The sequence below is a fragment of the Pristiophorus japonicus genome, chromosome 19, assembly GCF_044704955.1.
Source record: "Pristiophorus japonicus isolate sPriJap1 chromosome 19, sPriJap1.hap1, whole genome shotgun sequence".
Lineage (NCBI taxonomy): Eukaryota > Metazoa > Chordata > Chondrichthyes > Pristiophoridae > Pristiophorus > Pristiophorus japonicus.
The window spans coordinates 19970060-19992558 of NC_091995.1; the positions used below are offsets into that span (position 1 = coordinate 19970060).

At 48.7% G+C, this 22499-nt stretch overlaps 1 protein-coding gene, 1 long non-coding RNA gene and 1 pseudogene across 3 annotated transcripts; 1 reads left to right on the forward strand and 2 right to left on the reverse strand.

Annotated features, from left to right (window-relative positions):
• Positions 1-2784: 2784 nt before the first annotated feature.
• LOC139229780 (uncharacterized) lies at positions 2785-20164 on the forward strand. Its single transcript, XR_011587796.1, has 3 exons — positions 2785-2977; positions 19241-19355; positions 19575-20164. It is a non-coding gene; the product is annotated as an uncharacterized lncRNA (long non-coding RNA).
• LOC139229779 (zinc-binding protein A33-like) lies at positions 7256-21255 on the reverse strand. 2 transcript variants are annotated; one of them, XM_070861364.1, is made up of 7 exons: positions 21033-21255; positions 19380-19443; positions 19196-19291; positions 17642-17875; positions 16461-16483; positions 16246-16361; positions 7256-8895 (listed from the first exon to the last, which is right to left on the reverse strand). In XM_070861364.1, the coding sequence occupies exons 1-7, from the start codon at positions 21230-21232 to the stop codon at positions 8345-8347; spliced, it is 1284 nt and encodes a 427-aa protein (XP_070717465.1). In that variant the 5' UTR covers positions 21233-21255; the 3' UTR covers positions 7256-8344. The 2 variants fall into 2 exon arrangements, with proteins under 2 accessions (XP_070717465.1, XP_070717466.1); XM_070861365.1 differs by lacking the exon at positions 21033-21255 and having other exon boundaries at positions 19380-20536.
• Positions 20568-20768, reverse strand: LOC139230792 (U2 spliceosomal RNA; annotated as a pseudogene).
• Positions 21256-22499: the final 1244 nt, after the last annotated feature.

The following is a 22499-nucleotide window of genomic DNA, read 5'->3' on the forward strand; positions in this document are numbered from 1 at the left end:
GAGCACACAATTTGTTATGCTCCAACAATCTGTTAATGCTATATGACCCATGTAAGAAACTTGTTCTAACGTGCGATGCGTCGTCCTTTGGTGTCGGGTGTGTGGTGCAGCATGTTAATGCCAAGGGTCAGTTACAGCCGGTAGTTTATGCCTCCAGAAGTCTGTCCCAGGCAGAAAGGGGCTTCGGGATGGTAGAAAAGAAGGCGCTTGCATGTGTATATGCAGTAAAGAAAATGCACCAGTGCCTGTTTGGCACAAGCACTGAATTCCAGGACTTCATGGCAGGCAATGGAATTAACCATGTCAGAATGGCACCGTTCAAGCCGGCCTCAAACGGCCAGGCAGAACAAGCAGAGCAAATAATCAAACAGGGGATGCTCAGAATCCAAGGGGATTCCCTACAAATCCGCTTATCACGCCTCTTGTTTGCCTTCAGATCCTGACCACACTCGCTCACAGGGGTTCCACCCGCAGAGCTGCTAATGAAAAGGATGCTCAAAACCAGGTTATCCCTTATACACCCCATCATGAATGAAATTGTCGAGAGCAGGCGTCAGTCACAATGTGACTACCATGACAGGAATGCGAGGGCGCGAGGTATCGATGTCAATGACCCTGTCTTTGTCCTCAACTATGCTGCAGGGCCCAAATGGCTCGCAGGCACTGTGATTGCCAAAGAGGGGAATAGGATTCTGGTAGTTAAACTTACCAATGGACAAATCTGGCGCAAACACGTGGATCAAACAAAAAGGAGGTTCAGCAACCCCATAGAAGAAGCAGAGGAAGAACACGATGTAGAGTTCACTCCACCATAGGTGACCGAACACCGGAACCAAGTGGAGGAGAGCCCAGTCACTGTGGGCAGTCCGGACAGGCCTGAGGCACCGCAAACAGCAGACACTCAGGCCAGCGCCCAACAACCGGAGCCCCAACTCAGGCGCTCTACAAGGGAGCGTAAACCACCAGAGAGACTCAACCTGTGATCCCAATAAGACTTGGGGAGAGGTGATGTCATGTATTCAATTATCATTTTGTAATCCATGTATAAACTGACCTAAGTTGTACACCTTGAGAACATTGACCATAAGGGGGTGAACTTGTGGGAGACACTCATAACCTGGTCTTTCAGGTATAAAAGGGGAAGCTCCACCCACCTTCATCACTTCAGTGCTGGCGAATAAAGGACTGGTCACAGAGTGACCTTCTCTCAAGCATGTGTGCATTTATACTGTATAGTAAGGACTTATCAGTAATTATAATCATCTTCAACACAAAATGTATCTAGGATTTCACTAGGACCAGAGGAAATCATGAAGGGGTTTATGGTACTGCCACATTTCGACAAGCCCCCTTATTAGTATATTGTTGCCCTGGTCACCTTACAATAACTCTATCCAGCTGTTGCGTGTGGGCCTTTAACAACACACCCGTTATACGCCCGGCCCGATACTCAATTCCGTTGACGTCAATAGCACTCATTATTGGGCGTGTGGTATAACGGGCACCAAATTCAATTCCACCTGTTTTGTGTCCCCCCACAGTCCAATTTCATCCCTACGGTCTATTGAACAAAGGGTCAGAGCTGCAGCCGTCACAGTTCCGTTGCTCCTCTCTGCTTTCTTGGTCTGCACAGATCCGTTGTCTTATTATGGATAGCAACTCAACCCATTATCACCCGATTCATTTTTATTTCAGAATGTTATGACCGTCTTATCTGTGTCGTTCCGAAAGAGTCTTATTTGCTTCGAGTCCTACCGTACAAAGCACTACTTTAGAGCTCCGTAGTGGATTGGACGACCCGTATTGTTCTGTTATGTTGGAAAGTGAATGGTGATCATTTCTACCTTGTACATTGCACAAACCCATTAGGATTTGATATCTCAGGATGCATGAATGGCTTTAACACCCCGCTCACTATAATTGGTAAGTTCGTATTTATAATAAAATGTTTCTGTATATTCTGTTACACTACCCTGTAGTTTCTGCTGTAGTGATGTACTGATTAATAGCACACTGCTCGGCACGAGGGTTTGAATCGTGGGCGAAATAAAACGGGGCAGGATTTTCTCTGCCCACAATGTGTTAACGACGTTATAAACATCAGTGGAAAGATTTTCAACTGAAGTTGCAAAATGAGTGGTAGCCTCTCAGTGAAAAGGTCGTGGGTTCAAGTCCCACTCCAGGGACTTGAGCCCAATCTCTGGCCGACACTCCAGTACAGTACTGAGGGAGTGCTGCACTGTCGGAGGTGTCGTCTTTCAGCGTGAGACGTAAATCCGAGGCCCTGTCTGCCTCTCAGGTGGATGTAAAAGATTCCCGGTCTTTGATCGAACGGTCATCGACTTCAAATGATAACTTTGTTTCTCTCTCCACAGATGCTGCCTGACCTGCTGAGTATTTCCAATATTTTATCTTTTTTTCTTTCTTTCCTTCTCCCTTGCTCTCTCACTCTCTCTTTTTATGAACCCAACACCCTTTCCCTTGACCATCCTTGTCTTGTGTTCCCAGTGAGGTCCCGCCAGCTGACCACACAAAGTTCATCCCAATATTCCGGTACTTATCCCAGAAACTCTTTGTGTGGGGCTGGCTCCTGGCTCACCCTCCGGCAATGATACAGGACAATATCAGGCAGTTCTACCTCCAAATACGGTTTGGTATCTAAGCCAAGTTTCGGAGCTGTGAAGACAATTCGCTCGAACGCCACAAATTCAACCGGTTAAAATAAACAGAACCCAATTTTACTGGATTTGTACATTGTGTTATCCAGAAAGAACATTTCAGCATGTTGGTTTTAAATGTGTGTCCATCACTATTGGGAAACAATTTTACGTTTTCTTTTGAAGGAAGGAACACCGATGTATGTCCAAGTCGAGGTGGTGTGTGACTTGGAGGACGTGGTCTTCCCATGCACCTGCTGCTCTTGTCTTTCTCAGTAGTGGAGGTCGGGGGTCCAGAAGGTTCTGTTGAAGAAGCCTTGGTGAGTTGATGCCACCTGTGTGTGGGGTGGGATTGGGTGTCTAAGGTGGGGGAGGGAGTGGGTGTTTAAGGCGGGTGAGGGAGTGGGTGTTTAAGGTGGGGGAGGGAGTGGGTGTTTAAGGTGGGGGAGGGAGTGGGTCTTTAAGGGAGGGTAGTGGGTGTTTAAGGTGGAGGAGGGAGTGGGTGTTTAAGGGAAGCGAGTGGGTGTTTAAGGTGAGGGAGGGAGTGGGTGTTTAAGGTGAGGGAGGGAGTGGGTGTTTAAGGGAGGGGAGTGGGTGTTTAAGGGAGGGTAGTGGGTGTTTAAGGTGGAGGAGGGAGTGGGTGTTTAAGGGAAGCGAGTGGGTGTTTAAGGTGAGGGAGGGAGTGGGTGTTTAAGGGAGGGGAGTGGGTGTTTAAGGTGGGGGAGGGAGTGGGTGTTTAAGGTGGGTGAGGGAGTGGGTGTTTAAGGGAGGGTAGTGGGTGTTTAAGGTGGGGGAGGGAGTGGGAGTTTAAGGTGGGGGAGGGAGTGGGAGTTTAAGGTGGGGGAGGGAGTGGGTGTTTAAGGTGGGGGAGGGAGTGGGTGTTTAAGGTGGGGGAGGGAGTGGGTGTTTAAGGTGGGGGAGGGAGTGGGTGTTTAAGGTGTGGGAGGGACTGGGTGTTTAAGGTGGGGGAGGGAGTGGGTGTTTAAGGTGGGGGAGGGAGTGGGTGTTTAAGGTGGGGGGAGGGAGTGGGTGTTTAAGCTGTTGAATGGGCTGCTGATCAAGCGGACTGCTTTCTCTTCTATGGTGTTTGGATATTTATATATGTGTAAATTATAATAAAATTCCTGTCGAACTAAACTCACTTTTCAAACGCACCCATTGTCATTTGAGAACATATTCTTCCTGTGACCATAAATGCTGTTGCCTCCAATTACAAGGGATAGAACTGATGGTACTGTTGATTACAGAGGAATCAATTATTTAGTTAACCTAAGTGTATGAAATTTTGCTTTTCATTGTGTGATTGACACTTAGAACTCGCAGCAATTGAAACCTCGTGTTCAGGGAGTTACAATATCTTTGGGAATGTTAAAGGTCCCCCACTTTTGAGCTATCATTGGATATCAGGACACCTTCATTGCATATTACAGTAAATGGGACATTGTCACCAGTAGGTATTTTCTCAAAACATGACCACCAATGTTGAAACAATGTAAAGGTGTGTGTGAACTTCCATGGTTGGAGATTGTGAAGCTGTGCAATACCAGGTCAACATCTTGGAAGAACCACACTGCCGGCTGGTGACCAAATGAGTCCCTACAGCACCTGGTTATATCTGTGGAGACGACCAAAGACACCAATAGTCAACACGGCACGCTGTCTGTCATCTGCTGGCAGCCTCTCACTTTACCGGGCTGACACACCCCTTAACCCATGCTTTTCTGTTTCTGTCCATGCACATCGGGTACATAAGAACATAAGAATTAGGAACAGGAGTCGGCCATCTAGCCCCTCGAGCCTGCTCCGCCATTCAATAAGATCATGGCTGATCTGGTCGTGGACTCAGCTCCACTTACCCGCCCTCTCCCAGTAACCCTTAATTACCTTATTGGTTAAAAATCTATCTATCTTTGACTTGAAAACATTCAATGAGCTAGCCTCAACTGCTTCCTTGGGCAGAGAATTCCACAGATTCACAACCCTCTGGGAGAAGAAATTCTTTCTCAACTCGGTTTTAAATTGGCTCCTCCGTATTTTGAGGCTGTGCCCCCTAGTTCTAGTCTCCCCTACCAATGGAAACAACCTCTCTGCCTCTATCTTGTCTATCCCTTTCATGATTTTAAATGTTTCTAGAAGATGACCCCTCATCCTTCTGAACTCCAAGGAGTAAAGACCCAGTCTACTCAATCTATCCTCATAAGGTAACCCCCTCATTTCTGGAATCAGCCTAGTGAATCGTCTCTGTACCCCTTCCAAAGCTAGTATATCCTTCCTTAAGTAAGGTGACCAAAACTGCACGCAGTACTCCAGGTGCGGCCTCACCAATACCTTATACAGTTGCAGCAAGACCTCCCTGCTTTTGTACGCCATCCCTCTCCCAATGAAGGCCAACATTCCATTTGCCTTCCTGATTACCTGCTGCACCTGCAAACTAACCTTTTGGGATTCATGCACAAGGACCCCCAGGTCCCTCTGCACCACAGCATGTTGTAATTTCTCCCCATTCAAATAATATTCCCTTTTACTGTTTTTTTTCCCAAGGTGGATGACCTCACACTTTCCGACATTGTATTCCATCTGCCAAACCTTAGCCCATTCGCTTAACCCATCCAAATCTCCTTGCAGCCTCCGAGTCCTCTACACAACCCGCTTTCCCACTAATCTTAGTGTCATCTGCAAATTTTGTTGCACAACACTCTGTCCCCTCTTCGAGGTCATCTATGTATTTGTAAACAGTTGTGGTCCCAGCACTGATCCTTGTGGCACACCACTAACCACTGATTTCCAACCGGAAAAGGACCCATTTATCCCGACTCTCTGCTTTCTGTTCGCCAGCCAATTCTCTATCCATGCTAATACATTTCCTCTGACTCCGCGTAACTTTATCTTCTGCAGTAACCTTTTGTGTGGCACCTTATCGAATGCCTTTTGGAAATCTAAATACACCACATCCATCGGTCCACCTCTATCCACCATGCTCGTTATATCCTCAAAGAATTCCAGTAAGTTAGTTAAACATGATTTCCCTTTCATGAATCCATGCTGCGTCTGCTTGATTCCACTATTCCTATCGAGATGTACAATCTACAAGAACAATCTGATCAACAAATGTAACAAGATCAGGTTAGGATAAAAGTGCATCGGGACATAGGAACAGGAAGAGGACATACAGTGTCTCGAGCCTGTTCCATCATTCACTTTGACCATGGCTGATCTGTATCGTAACTCCATTTATCTGATTTGGTTCCATATCCCTTCAGACCCTCACCTAACAAAAATCTGTCAAAGTCAGTTATGACATTTTCAAACAACAACCAGACACAACAGCTTTTTGGGGAAGAGAGTTCCATATTTCCACTACCTTCTCTGTGAAGAGCTGCTTCCTGACATCACCCCTGAACAGCCTGGCTCTAATTTTAATTTTATGCCCCTGGTTCTGGAATCCCCTACCAGAGGAAATAATTTCACTCTTATCTACTGTATCAAATACTTTAATCATCTTAAACATCTCAATGATATCAGCCCTTAATCTTCTATACTCAGCGGAATACAAGCCAAGTCTATGCAACCTGTTCCCATTGTTTAACCCTTTTAGCCCAAGTATCATTCTGGTCAATCTGTGCTGCACCCTCTCCAAGGCCAACATATCCTTCCTGAGATGTGGGACCCAGAACTGAGCGCAGTGCTCCAGATGTGGTCTGACCAGAGCCTTATACAACTGGACCATTACTTCACCTTTTTAGGCAAGTAACAGAAATAAATAAATTACATTGCCCAAGAATTTCCGCTTTGAACGCAATCAGCAATCCGGGCCCAAATTGTGTCTGTTTTGAGAAGTTTTATTTCTCGAGTTCCCGCTCAAACTCATTTGCATATATTGGAACAAACCAGCGCAACAGACGGAAAGTCCAGGCCCCAAAATGGACAAAGGACGTAGAAAACTAAAGCAGCGAGAGCCCTGAGGCAAAGGGGAGAAAATGGCAGAGATGGGAAACAGGAAACATCCGGACAGAAAGGGTGAATTTAAAACACACTTTTAAACTAAAACACAAGTTGGTAAAGTACAGCGGACCAGAGAAGGGACAGAACAGGTGAAGAGGGAGGGCACAGCCTACCTCCCCCAGCACTGTGGTCTGACCAAGGATTCCCCCAACCCAAACACCAACCTGTCTCCCCCTTCCCTGGGCACCGACAGAACCCGCTCCCCGCCCCTCCCCGAATATCTCTGGAGATATCTGGTCCCTGATCGATTTATACAGCTCTCTGACGGGCATTTTCCGTACTTTGCCCGTGGATCCCAAATACCAGTTTTGCTCTATTTATTTCCCCACCCAAGAACAAGGCCCAATTATTGGGAGACAGTAAATGAAAGTGCAGTTAAATGAAAGGTGTTGCACACAGTGATGAGTTTTGCGCCCAGCTTCATTCTGTCCAAAGTAAACCAACAAAGTGAGTGCGCTGGGTTGTTAGTGAACCGTTAACTTTTTTCTCTCCACTTTCCATATTTGCATCTCAGCACTTTGTGAGCAGGAAGGAGTTGCCTATCGGCAGGAAGAACAAGAAATGTACCACAAATAACAGCATTCCTCACCACCTCACACACTTCACCTTTTTTGTATTGGTTCACACCTTGAGCACAACCTATTCCCAAATGTACAGAGTCTGAGTGAATATACAGAGAAAAACATAGAAGTTACAACATGGACACAGGCCATTTGACCAAACCGTCCATTTCAGCATTTACCGTCCACCAAAACCAGTAATTCTATTCACATTTAACCGTCCTGTTCCCATATCGCACTCGGTAACGATCGGAGGGTCGGGGGATCGAGGGGGAGGAGGGGTGTCGGTAACGATCGGAGGGTCGGGGGATTGAGGGGGAGGTGGCGATAACGATCAGGGTGCGGAGGAGGAGATTGGGGTCGTGAATGATCGGGAGTCGGAGTCACGAATTGGGGGCTCGAAGAGTGGGTGGGCTGTGGTCAGGAATAACCGGGGAGCAGAGGAGAAGCAGGGGTCGGGAGCAGCAGATCGGGGGCAGGAGGCAGTGTGGCGGGGGGGGGGGTAGGATTTGGAATATCCGGGAGGAGTGGGAGATGGGGGCGCTGGGGGCGGGGTGGGTGGAGGAGGCAGGCGACATCGGAGGATGGGAGGAACATGGGGAGGGGGATCGGAGGCCTCGGGGCTTGTCCGATCGTGGGGAGGGGGTGAGGCAGGGACACTGGATCCAGGAGGTAAGTGTAAATGTGCTTACCTCCTGGATCCAGCAGTACTCACCTTCCATTAGCTGGCGGCTTTCACCAGGCCTGAAAAACCCAACCAGCTGCAGTTACATTTAAAATGGAGGTTAAATCTGAGGCACGCCAGCCTCATTATAATATTTAAATGTTGACCCGCCTCCTGGGAGCGGATTGGCTGCCCGGCCCCGTCCCGCCTCCGTTAATACCGGAAGTGGGCGGGTTGGAGGCGGGTTCTGGTCAGGATTCAGATTTTAACACTTTAACTTCCCACCCGACCACAACCCACCCGTTTTTGGGTTAAAATTCCCCCCATTGTCACTCGGTTGTACCCGCCCTGACCTCAGGTGACATTGGGACCATCCGCACCACCTGTGACTGAGACCGACGACCATCAGTTTGCAGCTGGCAGGAGGCAGGTAGGTGGTGTGAAATTATGGGATGGACAGGTTAGTGACCTTTGACCCCACAGATTGTCAGTGGGGCGGAGTTTTTCCCGCCATCACTTAGTCCCGGACAGAAGAAGGGAAAGAGTGTCTCAGTGAAAGTGTGGGTGAAGGTGTGGAGATGGGACATGTTGTCCACATTGTAAAATGTCACCTGTCCCTCCTCATAGTCCAGGAACACCCCGATCTGCCGGGGATCTCCACTCGGGGTGAGGGGGGTATCAGAGGGGGAGCTGGGAGCAAAATAGCCAATCCCGGGTTCCAGCCACACTATCCAGTATCCGGCCTCAGGTGTCGGGTATATTTCCCCTTTCGTGTTGACAGACTCTCGGGCCACTCCCACACCCCACCATGTCTTGTTCCCCATCTCCACCTCCCAGTAGTGTCTCCCTGATGTGAATCCCTCCGATCCCAGAACATAGGCATGGCGATCAAACCGCTCCGGGGTGTCAGGCAGCTCCTGCTCTTTGTCTCCGAGTCTCACACTGGTCCGGTCCTCAGACACGATGAGCCGGGGATGGGCTGTGTTCGGATCCAGAGTCAGAGAGGCTGGAGCTGGGGGAAAAGTTACAAAAACACAGTGAGCGGTTTAGTTTGTTGCTGTGATTTATTCAAACACTTTCCCTTTTTAAAGTGGCCATTCGGGGGATTCCCGGGAACTGCGGTGTGTTTAAAGGGCTCCAGGTTCTGTTATTGGAATCTGCTCGGACCCGGGGGTTTACACTCCTGGGGTCACTCTGACCTCTGCTGACCACTGCGATCTGACCAGGAACTCTGCGGCCCCCGGTCCCCTGCTGTTCTCAGCGGCTGCACAGTGACCCAGGGACCTTCAGAAACACACAGGGAATCGGCACCAGAGGCTACGGCGGGGCTTCCGAACGGAAGAGGGGCAAAGGTACAGGCACCGGAAGGGAAGAGAGAAGGGAAGGGGAAAAGGGAAAAGAAGCAAAAGTGGGAGAACTGCTGCAGAGGGGAAGAGAGAACCCAGAGGAGGAGGGAAAATAACTTTATATAAAAATACTCAGCAGAGGCAGAGAAAGAGGAGATTGGACAGAGGAAGGGAGGAGAGGAGCTGCCGCAGGGGGAAAGGGAAAGAGCGAGATAAAGAATTCAAGGAGAGAAAACGAGAAAAGTAGATGCAAGAGAAGAGAGAATTGGACAGAGAGGCTACGGCCCACAACTCGATCTGTCCAACAACCTGACCAGGAAGACAAGAAACACTGCAACAACCGGGTAATCCCAGATTCAGAGACACAACATGAAACAAGCAGCCTGGACACAGCACCCTCAGAACACACCAGGTTTATGAGTGAATGGGTGGGACAAATGCTGGCCACCTTCTCCTCAGCCAAGAGCAGAGGACAGTCACACTAATTGTTAAGTTCAGAATAACTCCACGAGACTGTGTTGTGAGCTCAATCCATTGTGACCTTGGTCTCTTTCATATAACTCCAAAGTGAGGCAGCAACATGGTGGCCTGCCTTTTATACCTGCTTGCACCAGGGTACACAGGTGACCCATAGGTCTCCCACAGGTGTGCCCTCTAGTGGCAAGTCTTACACACAGGTGAGGTTCACATACATAACATCACTTCCCCCCAAAGTTTTGAGTACAAGTTGTTTACAGGTTGAGGCGATCTGGCGGTCTGCGTTCCCTGGTCGATCGCCTGAGTTGACATCTGGCATGGGTATGTTGGTCGGGTCATCGCTGCACGGAAGCTGGGTTGGTCTGGTCGGACTGTCGGGCAAGGTGGGTTCATTCTCGTGGTTGACAGCGAGGTCAATTGCTGGTTGGGTGTGTGTCGGTGGATCATAGATGGTCGGGTCTTCCTCAAACTGGTCTTGGTCGTCCGTGAATCGCAGTTTGGTCTGATCCAGGTGCTTTCTGCACGTTTGCCCATTCAACAATTTCACAACAAACACTCGATTCCCCTCCTAGGCTAAGACAGTGCCAGCAATCCACTTGGGACCGTGACCATAATTTAGAACAAACACCGGGTCATTGACTTCAATGTCACGTGAAGCCGCCGCGCGATCATGGTACACATTATATCTGTGCCCCCGGGTTTCTACGTGATCATTGAGGTCCGGGTGGACTGAGGAGAGCCTGGATTTCAGTGCTCTCTTCATTAACAATTCTGCAGGGGGAACCCCGGTGAGCGAGTGGGTACACGTCCGGTAGCTGAGCAGCTCGATAACCGGGTCTGCAAGGAGCCGTCCGTTACACGTCTCAAGCATTGGATGCGGGCTTAAATGGGACAGACCTGACATGCTTGATGCCATTGTAGGTCATGAACTCATTGAATTCCGAGCTGGTGAACCATGGTCCATTGTCACTGACAAGGAGGTCGGGCAACCCATGGGTGGCGGACATGGCCCTGAGGCTTTCAATGGTGGCAGTGGACGTATGTGATGTCATTATTATACATTCAATCCATTTTGAGTAAGCATCCACTGCTACTAGAAATATCTTCCCTAGAAAGGGGCCAGCGAAATCTACGTGGACCCTGGACCATGGTTTGGAGGGCCATGACCACAGTGGGGCCTCCCTGGGTGCGTTGCTGAGCTGTGAGCAAGTGTTACATTGGTGTACACATGACTCTAATTTGGAGTCAATGCCGGACCACCAGACTTGCGACCTGGCGATAGCCTTTATCATGTCTATGGCTGGATGGGTACTGTGTAGGTCGCGTATAAACGTTTCCCTGCCCTTTTTGGGCAAAATCACGCGATTCCCCCATAGGAGGCAATCCGACTGGACTGACAGTTCATCCTTGCGTCAGTGAAAAGGCTTGATTTCCTCTTGCATTTCCGCGGGAACCCCTGACCAGCTCCCACTGAAGATGTATCTTTTTACTGGTGATAACAGGGGGTCTTGGCTGGTCCAGGACCTGATCTGGCGAGCCGTGACGGGTTATCCTTCGCTCTCAAAAGCATCCATTACCAGAAGCAAGTCTGCGGGTTGTACCATTTCCACCCCGGTAATGGGCAATGGTAGCATCCATTACCAGAAGCAAGTCTGCGGGTTGTGCTATTTCCACCCCGGTGATGGGCAATGGTAGCATCCATTACCAGAAGCAAGTCTGCGGGTTGTGCTCTTTCCACCCCGGTGATGGACAATGGTAGCATCCATTACTAGAAGCAAGTGTGCGGGTTGTGCTAATTCCACCCCGGTGATGGGCAATGGTAGCATCCATTACCAGAAGCAAGTCTGCGGGTTGTGCTAATTCCACCCCGGTGATGGGCAATGGTAGCATCCATTACCAGAAGCAAGTCTGCGGGTTGTGCTATTTCCACCCCGGTGATGGGCAATGGTAGCCGACTGAGGGTGTCAGCGCAGTTCCCTGTGCTTGGTCTGTGGCACATTACATAGTCGTATGCAGACAATGATAGTGCCCATCTTTGGATGCAGGGTGAAGCATTGGTGTTACAGAGAAACATAGAAAATAGGTGCAGGAGTAGGCCATTCGGCCCTTCGAGCCTGCACCACAATTCAATAAGATCATGGCTGATCATTCACCTCAGTACCTCTTTCCTGCCTTCTATCCATACCCCTTGATCCTTTTAGCCTTAAGGGCCAGATCTAACTTCCTCTTAAATATATCCAATGAACTGGCATCAACAACTCTCTGCGGTAGGGAATTCCACAGATTAACAACTCTCTGACTGAAGAAGTTTCTCCTCATCTCAGTCCTAAATGGCTTACCCCTTATCCTTAGACTGTGTCCTCTGGTTCTGGACTTCCCCAATTTCAGGAACATTCTTCCTGCATCTAACCTGTCCAGTCCCGTCAGAATGTTATATGTTTCTATGAGATCCCCTCTCATCCTTCTAAACTCCAGTGAATACAGGCCCAGTCGATCCAGTCTCTCCTCATTTGTCAGTCCTGCCATCCCGGGAATCAGTCTGGTGAACCTTCGCTGCACACCCTCAATAGCAAAAACGTCCTTCCTCAGATTAGGAGACCAAAACTGAACACAATATTCCAGGTGAGGCCTCACCAGGGCCCTGTACAACTGCAGTAAGACCTCCCTGCTCCTCTACTCAAATCCCCTAGCTATGAAGGCCAACATACCATTTGCCTTGTTCACTGCCTGCTGTACCTGCATGCCAACTTTCAATGACTGATGTACCATGACACCCAGGTCTCGTTGCACCTTCCCTTTTCCTAATCTGCCGCCATTCAGATAATATTCTGCCTTCGTGTTTTTGCCCCCAAAGTGGATACCGTTGCTTTCTGAGAGCAGTGATGTGAGTGGTTTGTGGTCGGTTTCGAGCTCGAACCGGAGACCGAATAGATATTGGTGCATTTTCTTAGCACCGTGTACACAAGCCAACGCTTCTTTCTCAACCAGCCTTGGATAAACTTCTGGACGCATATGCAACCAGTTGCAGTTTGCCTGACCCCGTACGACAACGCATCACATGCTAGGACTAAATGTTTACATGGGTCATACAACACAAGTAATTTGTTAGATCATAGCAGGTTTCTGGCCTTGTTAAAGGCTGTTTCTTGAGATTTACCCCAAACCCAGGCGTCATCCTTGTGTAGCAGCAAATGCAAGGGTTCCAGCAAAGTGCTCAACCCCAGTAGAAAGTTACCAAAGTAGTTGAGGAGTCCCAGGAACGAACGCAGTTCCATCACGTTCTGTGGCCTGGGTGCATTCTTGATGGACTCCGTCTTGGAGTCTGTGGGTCTGATGTCGTCCGCCGCAATCTTTCTCCCCAGAAACTCGACATCTGGCGCCAGGAAAACACACTTTGAGTGTTTCAGCCTGAGTCCCACTCTGTCCAGTCGCTTTAGAACCTCTTCCAGGTTGTGCAAGTGTTCGGTGGTGTTTCGACCAGTGATCAAGTTGTCGTCCTGGAACACCAGTGTACATGGAACCGATTTCAGCAGACTCTCCATGTTCCTCTTCCGCCGCCGAGCAAATCCCAAAGGGGCAATCTGTGGTACAAGAACAGTCCTTTGTGTGTGCTGATGCACGTCAACTTCTTTGCCGGTTCAGCCAGCTGCTGGGTCATGTACGCGGAGGTTAGGTCTAGCTTGGTGAACGACTGTCCCCCTGCTAGCGTTGGGAATAAGTCCTCCACTTTGGGTAGCAGGTACTGGTCCTGTAGCACGACTCGGTTGATCGTCACCTTGTAGTCCCCGCAGATTCTGACCGTCCCATCGCTCTTTAATACCGGCACGATTGGACTGGCCCACTCGTTGAACTCGACTGGCGATATGAGTCCCTCTCATTGAAGTCTGTCAGCTTGATTTCGACTTTCTCTCGCATCATATATGGGACTGCTCGGGCCTTGTGATGAACGAGCCGTGCCCCAGGAACAAGGGGGATCTGCACTTTGGTGCCTGTGAAGTTGCTGATGCCTGGCTCAAATAACGCTGGGAATTTGTTTAGCACCGGGGCGTACGGATCGTCATCCACCGAGGACAGTGCTTTGATGTCGTCCCAGATCCACCGGATCATGTCTAGCCAGCTCCTGCCGAGCAGCATTGGGCCATCGCCTGGTACAATCCATAGTGGTAAGTTATACACCATTCCCTCTTACAATACTTTCACTGTCGCACTGTTGATTATAGGTATGAGTTCTTTGGTGTAAGTGCGTAGTATAGTGTGAATCGGGCTCAATTTTGGCCTCTGTGCCTTGTTACTCCACAGTTTCTCAAAGGCCTTCTGACTCATAATCGATTGACTTGCCACTGTGTCCAATTCCATGGAGACTGGAATGCCATTAAGTTTGACTTTTAACATTATCGGAGGGCTTTTGGTGGTGAAGGTGTGTACACCATACACTTCCTTCTCTTCCTCTGGTTGAGTTGCCTCTCCTGCTCATTCAGCGTAATCCACGCTGGATCTGTCGCTCTCTGCTGACTTTGCCACGTGGGGAGTCTGAGGTCGCTTGCACATTCGCTGGAGGTGCCCCATTGTTCCACAGCCCCTGCACACTTAGTGCTTGAATCGACATTGATGGGCTCTGTGACTGCCCTCACAGCGCCAGCATGGTGTTAATGGATTCAAATTAACACTCCCCAGCAGCCTCTGAGTCACACTGGGCCTGGCCTCTGTGGCCGTGTGGGCCCTACCATGTACAGCCCTGCCTGCTGAAGGCATTATTTTAAGCACAGTACTTGCCGGTGTGCTTCGGTTCTGTGAAGATATCTGTTTCGTGTTGTCGCTCGTGGATGTGAAGACTTGGGCTATTGTGATGGCCCTGCTCAGATCCAGGGATTCGGCAGACAGCAGTTTGCAAAGGATGCCCTTGTCGCCAATTCCCAGCCGAAATAGTCCCGCAACATTTCCCCCAAGGATCCTGCAAAGTCGCACTGTCCCGCAAGGCGTCTTAGGTCGGCAATGAAACTCGCCACGTTCTGGCCTTCGGAGCGACCATGCGTGTAAAAGCGGTACCTGGCCATCAGGATGCTCTCCTTTGGCTTGAGGTGCTCCTTAGCCAGAGTGCACAGCTCTGCGTACCATTTCTCCGTTAGTTTGATCGGTGCCAGCAAATTCTTAAGGAGGCCAAATACCTATGACCCACATACGGTGAGGAGAATCGTCCTGCGCTTGATCTCTGTTTCAGCAGGGTCCACTTCGTTGGCCACAAAGTACTGGTTGAGGCGCTCAATGAAGGTTTCCCAATTATCACCCTCAACAAATCTTTCAAGAATACCAACGGCAGCCATTTCTGCATGAAGCTTCGGGATCTGTAACTCGTCACCAGTTGTTAAGTTCAGAATAACTCCACGAGACTGTGTTGTAAGCTCAAACCATTGTGACCTTGGTCTCTTTAATATAACTTCAAAGTGAGACAGCAACATGGTGGCCTGCCTTTTATACCTGCTTGCACCAGGGTACACAGGTGACCCATAGGTCTCCCACAGGTGTGCCCTCTAGTGGCAAGTCTTACACACAGGTGAGGTTCACATACATAACATTAATCACCTGCAACCTCCCCATTACTCTGGAGATACACATTCCTGGAGAAGGAGGCCGCTCCATCCGAATGAAAGTTGATGAACAGGAGAACCCAAAGTGATGCTTCAGTTCAGTGTCCCGAATGAGGAGTCCCCACATCAGCATTCCTCACACTCGCCCACCTATGGACAGCACAGGAACCAGGAGTGGAGACCCAAACTGTGCTCTTCACTCCAAATAGGACAAGCTCCCAGCGGACACAGGACACGAGGACCAGCAGCCGGAGCAATCCGAGATCAGTGTGGTGTCCTGGACCTAGAGGATGTATGGTGGGCCCACACCCCAAAGAGAAGGAATTCACCTTCTACTTGAACCCACACAAGACACACTCCAGGATCGGCTACTCCTCCCTGAAGCATCCCGTCTATCCCGCCTAACCTGTTGTGATAGGAGGTAAACAGGACTTGCACCAATTATCCTCCATTCAGTCCTCGGAGCCTCAAACCTTCCCTCCGACATGACTCAGAGTTCCTGCCTACCTCTGGGCAAAGCTCATCTCCTCACATATACCCTGAGGTGGAAAATGCAGGACTGAACTATTGCACACGGTCACTCTGTGCCCTAATCTCAGACAGTGAGCCCTAACCTGGAAAATTCACACCAACTGTCACCCACCCTACCAAGGTTAACATCCCATAATCCCAGAGCTTTCTCCCCTCCGACTGAACCTCCCACACCCTGTACTGGAGACACAGAACCAGATACTCTGAAATTCATCAGAATCATGTTAATACATAAGAAAAGTAAGGTTATCCCCACATGGTCACCATACACACTCCTTAATGCTGCCCATAAAATATTGGCCAAGGTCCTGACCTCCAGACTAGACACGGACATCAGTGATCATTTAATCTGGGGTCTGGGAGCCTGTTTAGGCTCCTCTCATCTGGGTTTATAAATCAGGGAAAGGAATATAAGAGTTTTACCGGGGTTAATGGTGTCTATCATTTCTCTCCACGCTGTGTACTGTAAAGGGCCGTTGAACTTTCCGATCGACAGCTTGTCATCTGCCAATGATAGTTTATAATAATCCTCACCAGTCCTGTAAATATTAAACAGTTGATGTTATAAATTGACCATAAACACTTTGCTGAGTTATTTTACTAAATTGTGCAGAGTTTCAGTAAACAGTTTGTCCTACCTTCTCTTCTGACACGTTTCCTCCTGAAATCAATAAAACACAAATCTGAGTTGACAGAGACTGACCGTCTATATCCGGACAGCAGAAATTACACCCACATTGTTACAAGATGCTGATAATTCCCAATTCTCACACAGATAGAAAGAGGATATATTTGAAAATCAGACAGCAGAAATTTCAGCAAAAATTATTAAAATCATTTGGGAGAAAGAGGTTGCAGTTGGAAAATGTGATTTGTGTTGTCAGGTTGTGGAAATGAACACCAGTCTCACTCAGAGACACAGTGACTCTCACACCACCGTACCAGACACACCCACACACTCACACAATGTAACTGGACCAGGAATGTAATTCGGGATCCAGGAGGGGTTACTGAGCCCGATCGTGTAACATCAGTACAGATACAGTCAGGAACCATTATCCTCGGCAGTTCCTCGGAATCGAGGAAGATTTGCTTCCACTCTAAAAGTGAGTTCTTAGATAACTGAACAGTCCAATACTGGAATTACAGTCTCTGTCACAGGTGGGACAAGAGGTAGAAGGAAAGGGTGGTTGGGACTGGTTTGCCGCACGCTCCTTCCGTTGCCTGCGTTTGATTTCTGCATGCTCTCGGCAATGAGACTCGAGGTGCTCAGCGCCCTCCCGGATGCACTTCCTCCACTTAGGGTGGTTTTTGGCCAGGGACTCCCAGGTGTCGGTGGGGATGTTGCATTTTATCAAGGAGGCTTTGAGGGTGTCCTTGAAATGTTTCCTCTGCCCACCTTGGGCACACTTGCCGTGTAGGAGTTCCGAGTAGAGTGCTTGTTCTGGGAGTCTTGTGTCAGGCATGCGAACAATGTGGCCCGCCCAGTGGAGCTGGTTGAGTGTGGTCAGTGCTTCGATGCTGGGGATGTTGGCCTGGTCGAGAACGCTAACATTGGTGCGTCTGTCCTCCCAGGGGATTTGCAGGATCTAACCTCTTGGGGAACACAGAAATAATTACAAGCTAAGTATAAGATGAGGGCAACTCATTCCCGGATCCTGCAGACAGTGTGGGAGACGGTTAGTTCAGTCACAATAGAAGATCCACCCCGGAATAGATAAAACAATCGGTTTAAATCAGTTTAGAATTTTTCAGCAAATGCTGCATTTATTTCGACATTGTCAGTTATTTTACAACTAACCCACAATATAATCCTCACCTTCAGAAATGTCAGCCCGTCTTGTTGCTTCATCCGTTTCTGCAACTTTGAAAGCTGCTCCTCAATAGAATTTAAATTCTCTTGAATTTCTCGAAGGTTTTTCTCCATTGTATCGACAATCCTCTCCTCTTCTCCCCTGAGATCTCTGATTAAACGCTGCTCTTTCTCAGTGAGAATCTGGTGCATTTTAGCGAACTCGGATGTGATGTGGGTCTGCAGACTGCTCGACTGTTCCTACCAAATAAAAGGTGAAAAATAATCATGTCCTGCGATCAAGTCACAAATGACATCCTTTGTGACTGTGACAAAGGTAAACTAGCCCTCCTCGTCCTTCTCGACCTGTCTGCAGCCTTTGACACGGTTAACCACTCCATCCTCCCCCAATGCCTCTCCACCATCGTCCAGCTGGGTGGGACTGCACTCGCCTGATTCCATTCTTATCTATCTAATCGTAGCCAGAGAATCGCTTGCAATCGCTTCTCTTCCCACTCTCGCATTTGTGGTCACCCAAGGATTTATCCTTAGTCCCCTCCTATTTCTCATCTATATACTGCCCCTTGGCGACATCATCAGAAAACACGAGGTCAGTTTCCACATGTACACTGATGACACCCAGCTCCACCTCACCACCACTTCTCTCGACCCATCCATGGTCTCCTTGTCTGACATCCAAATCTGGAGGAACAGAAATGTTCTCCAATTTAATATTGGGAAGACCAAAGGCATTGTTTTCGGTTCCCGCCACAAACTCCGTTCCCGAGCCACTGACTCCATCCCTCTCCCCAACTTCTGTCTGAGGCTGAACCTCGCTGTTCACAACCTCGGTGTTATATTCACCCTGAAATGAACTTCTGACCACATATCCGCATCATAACTAAGACCACCTATTTCCAACTACTTAACATCACCCGTCTCCGCCCCTGCCTCAGCTCATCTGCTGCTGATGTCCTCATCCATGCGTTTGTAACCTTTAGACGTGACAAATCCAACGCATTCCTGGCTGGCCTCCCACATTCTACCCTACGTAAACAAGAGGTGATCCAAATCTCGGCTGCCCATGTCCTAACTCACACCAAGTCCCATTCACCCATCAGCCCTGTGCTCGCTGACCTACATTGGCTTCCGGTTGAGCAACACCTCGATTTCAAATTTCTCATTGTTATTTTCAAATCTCTCCATGTCCTCGCCCCTCCCTATCTCTGTAATCTCCTCCAGACTCACAACCCTCCAAGATGTCTGCGCTCCTCTAATTCTGCCCTTGAGCATCCCTGATTATAATCTCTCAACCATTGGTGGCCGTGCCTTCTGTCGCCTAGGCCCCAAGCTCTGGAACTCCCTGCCTAAACCTCTCCGCCTCTCTACCTCTCTTTCCTCCTTCATGACACTCTTTGACCCAGCTTTTGGTCACCTGCGCTAATTTCTACTTAAGCGGTTCGGTGTCAAATGTTTATCTCATACTACTCCCGTGAAACGCTGTGTAATACAAGTTGTTGTTGTTGTTAGAGGGAACAAAACTAACCGAGATCTCAGAAAATCAGCACAGGGAGACCTTACCCTAACTTCGGAAATCTGCCGTTTCTGTTTCCGTTCCGTTTCTAGAACCGCCGATTTCTTCTCTGTGAGAGATTCTAAAGAGGATTTCAGCTGATCCTGGGATTGGGAGAAAATTACAGAATGAAAGGGCCGGACTATGAAAATGTGATAAAATAATCAGGTGATAAAATCTGTTCCATTTTACCTTGTAGATTTCAACAGCTTCTTTAATCGGCATGAAGCGGTGGTCTCTGTGTTCCCGTGCATCTCTACAAATCAAACAGATCAGTTTCTTGTCAGTTTCACAAAACAGCTTCAGTTTTTCTTGATGTTCCTCACAGTGAGGTATATTTTCCTTCTCTCTCGGATTTAGGGTTAATTTTCGAGCTTTCTCCGACAGACTGGCTAAGGCCCGACTGGTCCTGAGGTTTATTTCCGGAAACTCCTCTCTACATTCCGGGCAGGAGTTTGTCTCCTTCTTTTCCCAACACCGTGTGATACAGGAGCGGCAGAAGTTGTGTCCACACTCCAGTGAAACCGGATCGGTGAAGTATTCAAGACAAATGGGACAAGTTACCTCCTCAGTCCAACTCTCGGGCTGCTGCTTGGAAACCATGTTCGCACTCAGCACTTCCTGATTCAAGCACTTCCTGATTCAACCCACTTTCAGTCTCAATGTTGCTGACCTCCAGCTGGATCCTGTCACTGGGTGGCGCTGCTGGACAATATTTCTCAAGCAAGGATTTTTGTAAGTTTCCTGAAAAAGATTTTGTTGCGGGAAAACCACACATTTGATTTCTGTGCAGTGAAGGGCCGTATTAAACAAACCGATTTACTCCGTGCATCAGTTTAATGCTGGCATTACTCACAGGCGGTCCCTCGAACGAGGATGTCTTACTTCCACAAGAGTTGACAGATGTTTCAATGAAGGACCTGATGTTCCAGTCCTGAACTCCAGTTGAGGGGGTGGAAGATGTCTGTGCGTGGATTTTTTTAATACATGGTGACCGTTCCACATCAGCCACCACACGGGCTTGACAGAGCTCAGCCTTTATCCAGTGGCAAGGGTTAACCAGGATGACTGGAGACCTGCTCTGCTGCAGGGACTGAGTGCACACACATATCGCAGTGTGGGCAGGCCCGTGCTGCCCCTGGGCCCTCGACTCTTCTGGGCCCTGTACCTTCATTCACCCACAATGTCCCAGGGCCTGGCTCTCCAGCTCTATTTATAGCCCCGACCTGCGGTGGTGTTTTTTTTTAATGTTTTATTCGTTGCCAATCTTTCCAATTCTTTGTCAGATCAACTTGTCAGATCATAAACGCCAAAGGTCACCTTGAGCCCATTCAAGGATCACTCTGCGCCAATGTTTTTGCTCTTAGCCAAAAGGCCGAGAGCCAAAGCACCGTTCCTGGAAGTACTGCAATACCAGGTTCGTGCCATGGAGGTGGACAGGTCAAGCCTCCCACCCACCTCCTATTTACAAAAAGCATAGGAGAACCACCTTCCTGATCCAGGGAGAACCACTTTCTGGTCATGGTTACTCCCCTGTCAGGTCAGGTACGCATGATCTTAGCCAAAAGGCCGAGAAGCGGTCCCCAGGGCCTGGTGATTAATTAGAGAAGGGGAAGGGATGCTGGTCAGATCACTGCCTTTAATTAACATGGTGGGTCGGGGCGGGGGGTACAAGGTGCTGGGGTATGGTCTGACCAGCATTTTAACCAACCATCGCAAGTCTGTGATTCCTCGCCTGGGAAATCCGGGCTTCAAATTGCACATTTCAGGAGATAAAATAGTGATTATGAAGATGTGTTAAATAAAACGGAGAAGGGCGTTTAAAAAAAAAGGAAATGTACAAACGATGGCAGCGGTTGAAATCCGCGCGCTGGGCTCTCAACGTTCCATCGGTGCCCCTTCTCTGGGGCAGACGTTCGTTTATCCCGCAAACCTCGCGGGCTGTCGCCGCACACACACACACACACACACATATACATATACACACACACACACACACATATACATATACACACATACATACACACACATACACACACACACATATACACACACACATACGCACACACACACATATATACACTTACACACACACATATACACACACATACACACATATACACACACATACACACACACACATATACACACACATACATACACACACACACATACATATACACACATACATACACACACACACATATACACACACACACGCACACACACACATATATACACTTACACACACACATATATACACACACACACATTATACGCACACACACACATATATACACTTACACACACACATACACACACACACATATACACACACATACATACACACACACACATATACACACATATACACACATACACATATACACACACACACATACACATACACACACACACATATATACACTTACACACACACATATACACACACATACACATATACACACATACACACACACGCATACACACACACACACACATTCACACACACGCATACACACGCACGCACATTCGCACACACGCACACACATACACACACGCACGCACATTCTCACACACGCGCACACACACATACACGCATGCACGCGATTGGACAGGTTTTTGTACGGCAGGGGAAGTTCGAGGATTGTGGGGAGCGGGCGGGAGCGGGGGGATGGTGAGGGGGGAAGTGGAGGCCACGATCGGATCAGATCGGCCGTGATCCCATCGAGTAGCGGAGCGAGGCTGGAGAGGCAACGCTTCTTGCTCCTGCCTCTCACGTTATTAATCTTGTCTGGAGCCAGGAAACAGGCTCTAAAGGTGTAGAAATAATTGCTCTAATCTCAAATGTTTTGCAGGTGATGTGAATATGTCAGAAACTGATAATTATCCTGGATTTGTTAAACTATTTAATTGCACCACCCTCCATACATTGATGTGCTTTTTATTACAGTTTATTGATTTAATGTGAGGTTTTGGGGATGTGCCGTTATGTTGCTCCACATGTTGGCCCAGATTTGAAGTTTGGAGCCACCTCTGGTCATATTTCAGGCCCGGGCAATCTGAAAGTGAGAGGTGGGCGGACTGGGCGGAGTCTTGCTGAATTCCCGGGGAGTGGGGTACATCGGGTGGGGGGAAGAAGGCAGCCTCCTAACTGCTGGAAACACATTCTTGTGCTCAATTCTCACTGCAGCTGGTGGTGTCCGGGCACGGCCGTGCTACAGGAGCGCTTGTACAGACCTGGAACTATCGAATCCCTAAAGCCCCTCTCTTTATCCGTGCAGATGTTGCTCTGAGCAGCCACCGTTATCC

What these genes read in the sequence shown, in the direction of transcription:
- LOC139229779 (XM_070861365.1), bottom strand. Translation starts at nt 19,790, where the DNA reads ATGGTTTCCAAGCAGCAGCCCGAGAGTTGGACTGAGGAGGTAACTTGT. An exon ending in AAGCTGTTGAAATCTACAAG is followed by an intron (nt 19,292 to 19,379) that starts GTAAAATGGAAC and finishes TCCCAATCCCAG; the next exon opens with GATCAGCTGAAATCCTCTTT. An exon ending in ACGGGCTGACATTTCTGAAG is followed by an intron (nt 16,484 to 17,641) that starts GTGAGGATTATA and finishes TATTGATTTCAG; the next exon opens with GAGGAAACGTGTCAGAAGAG.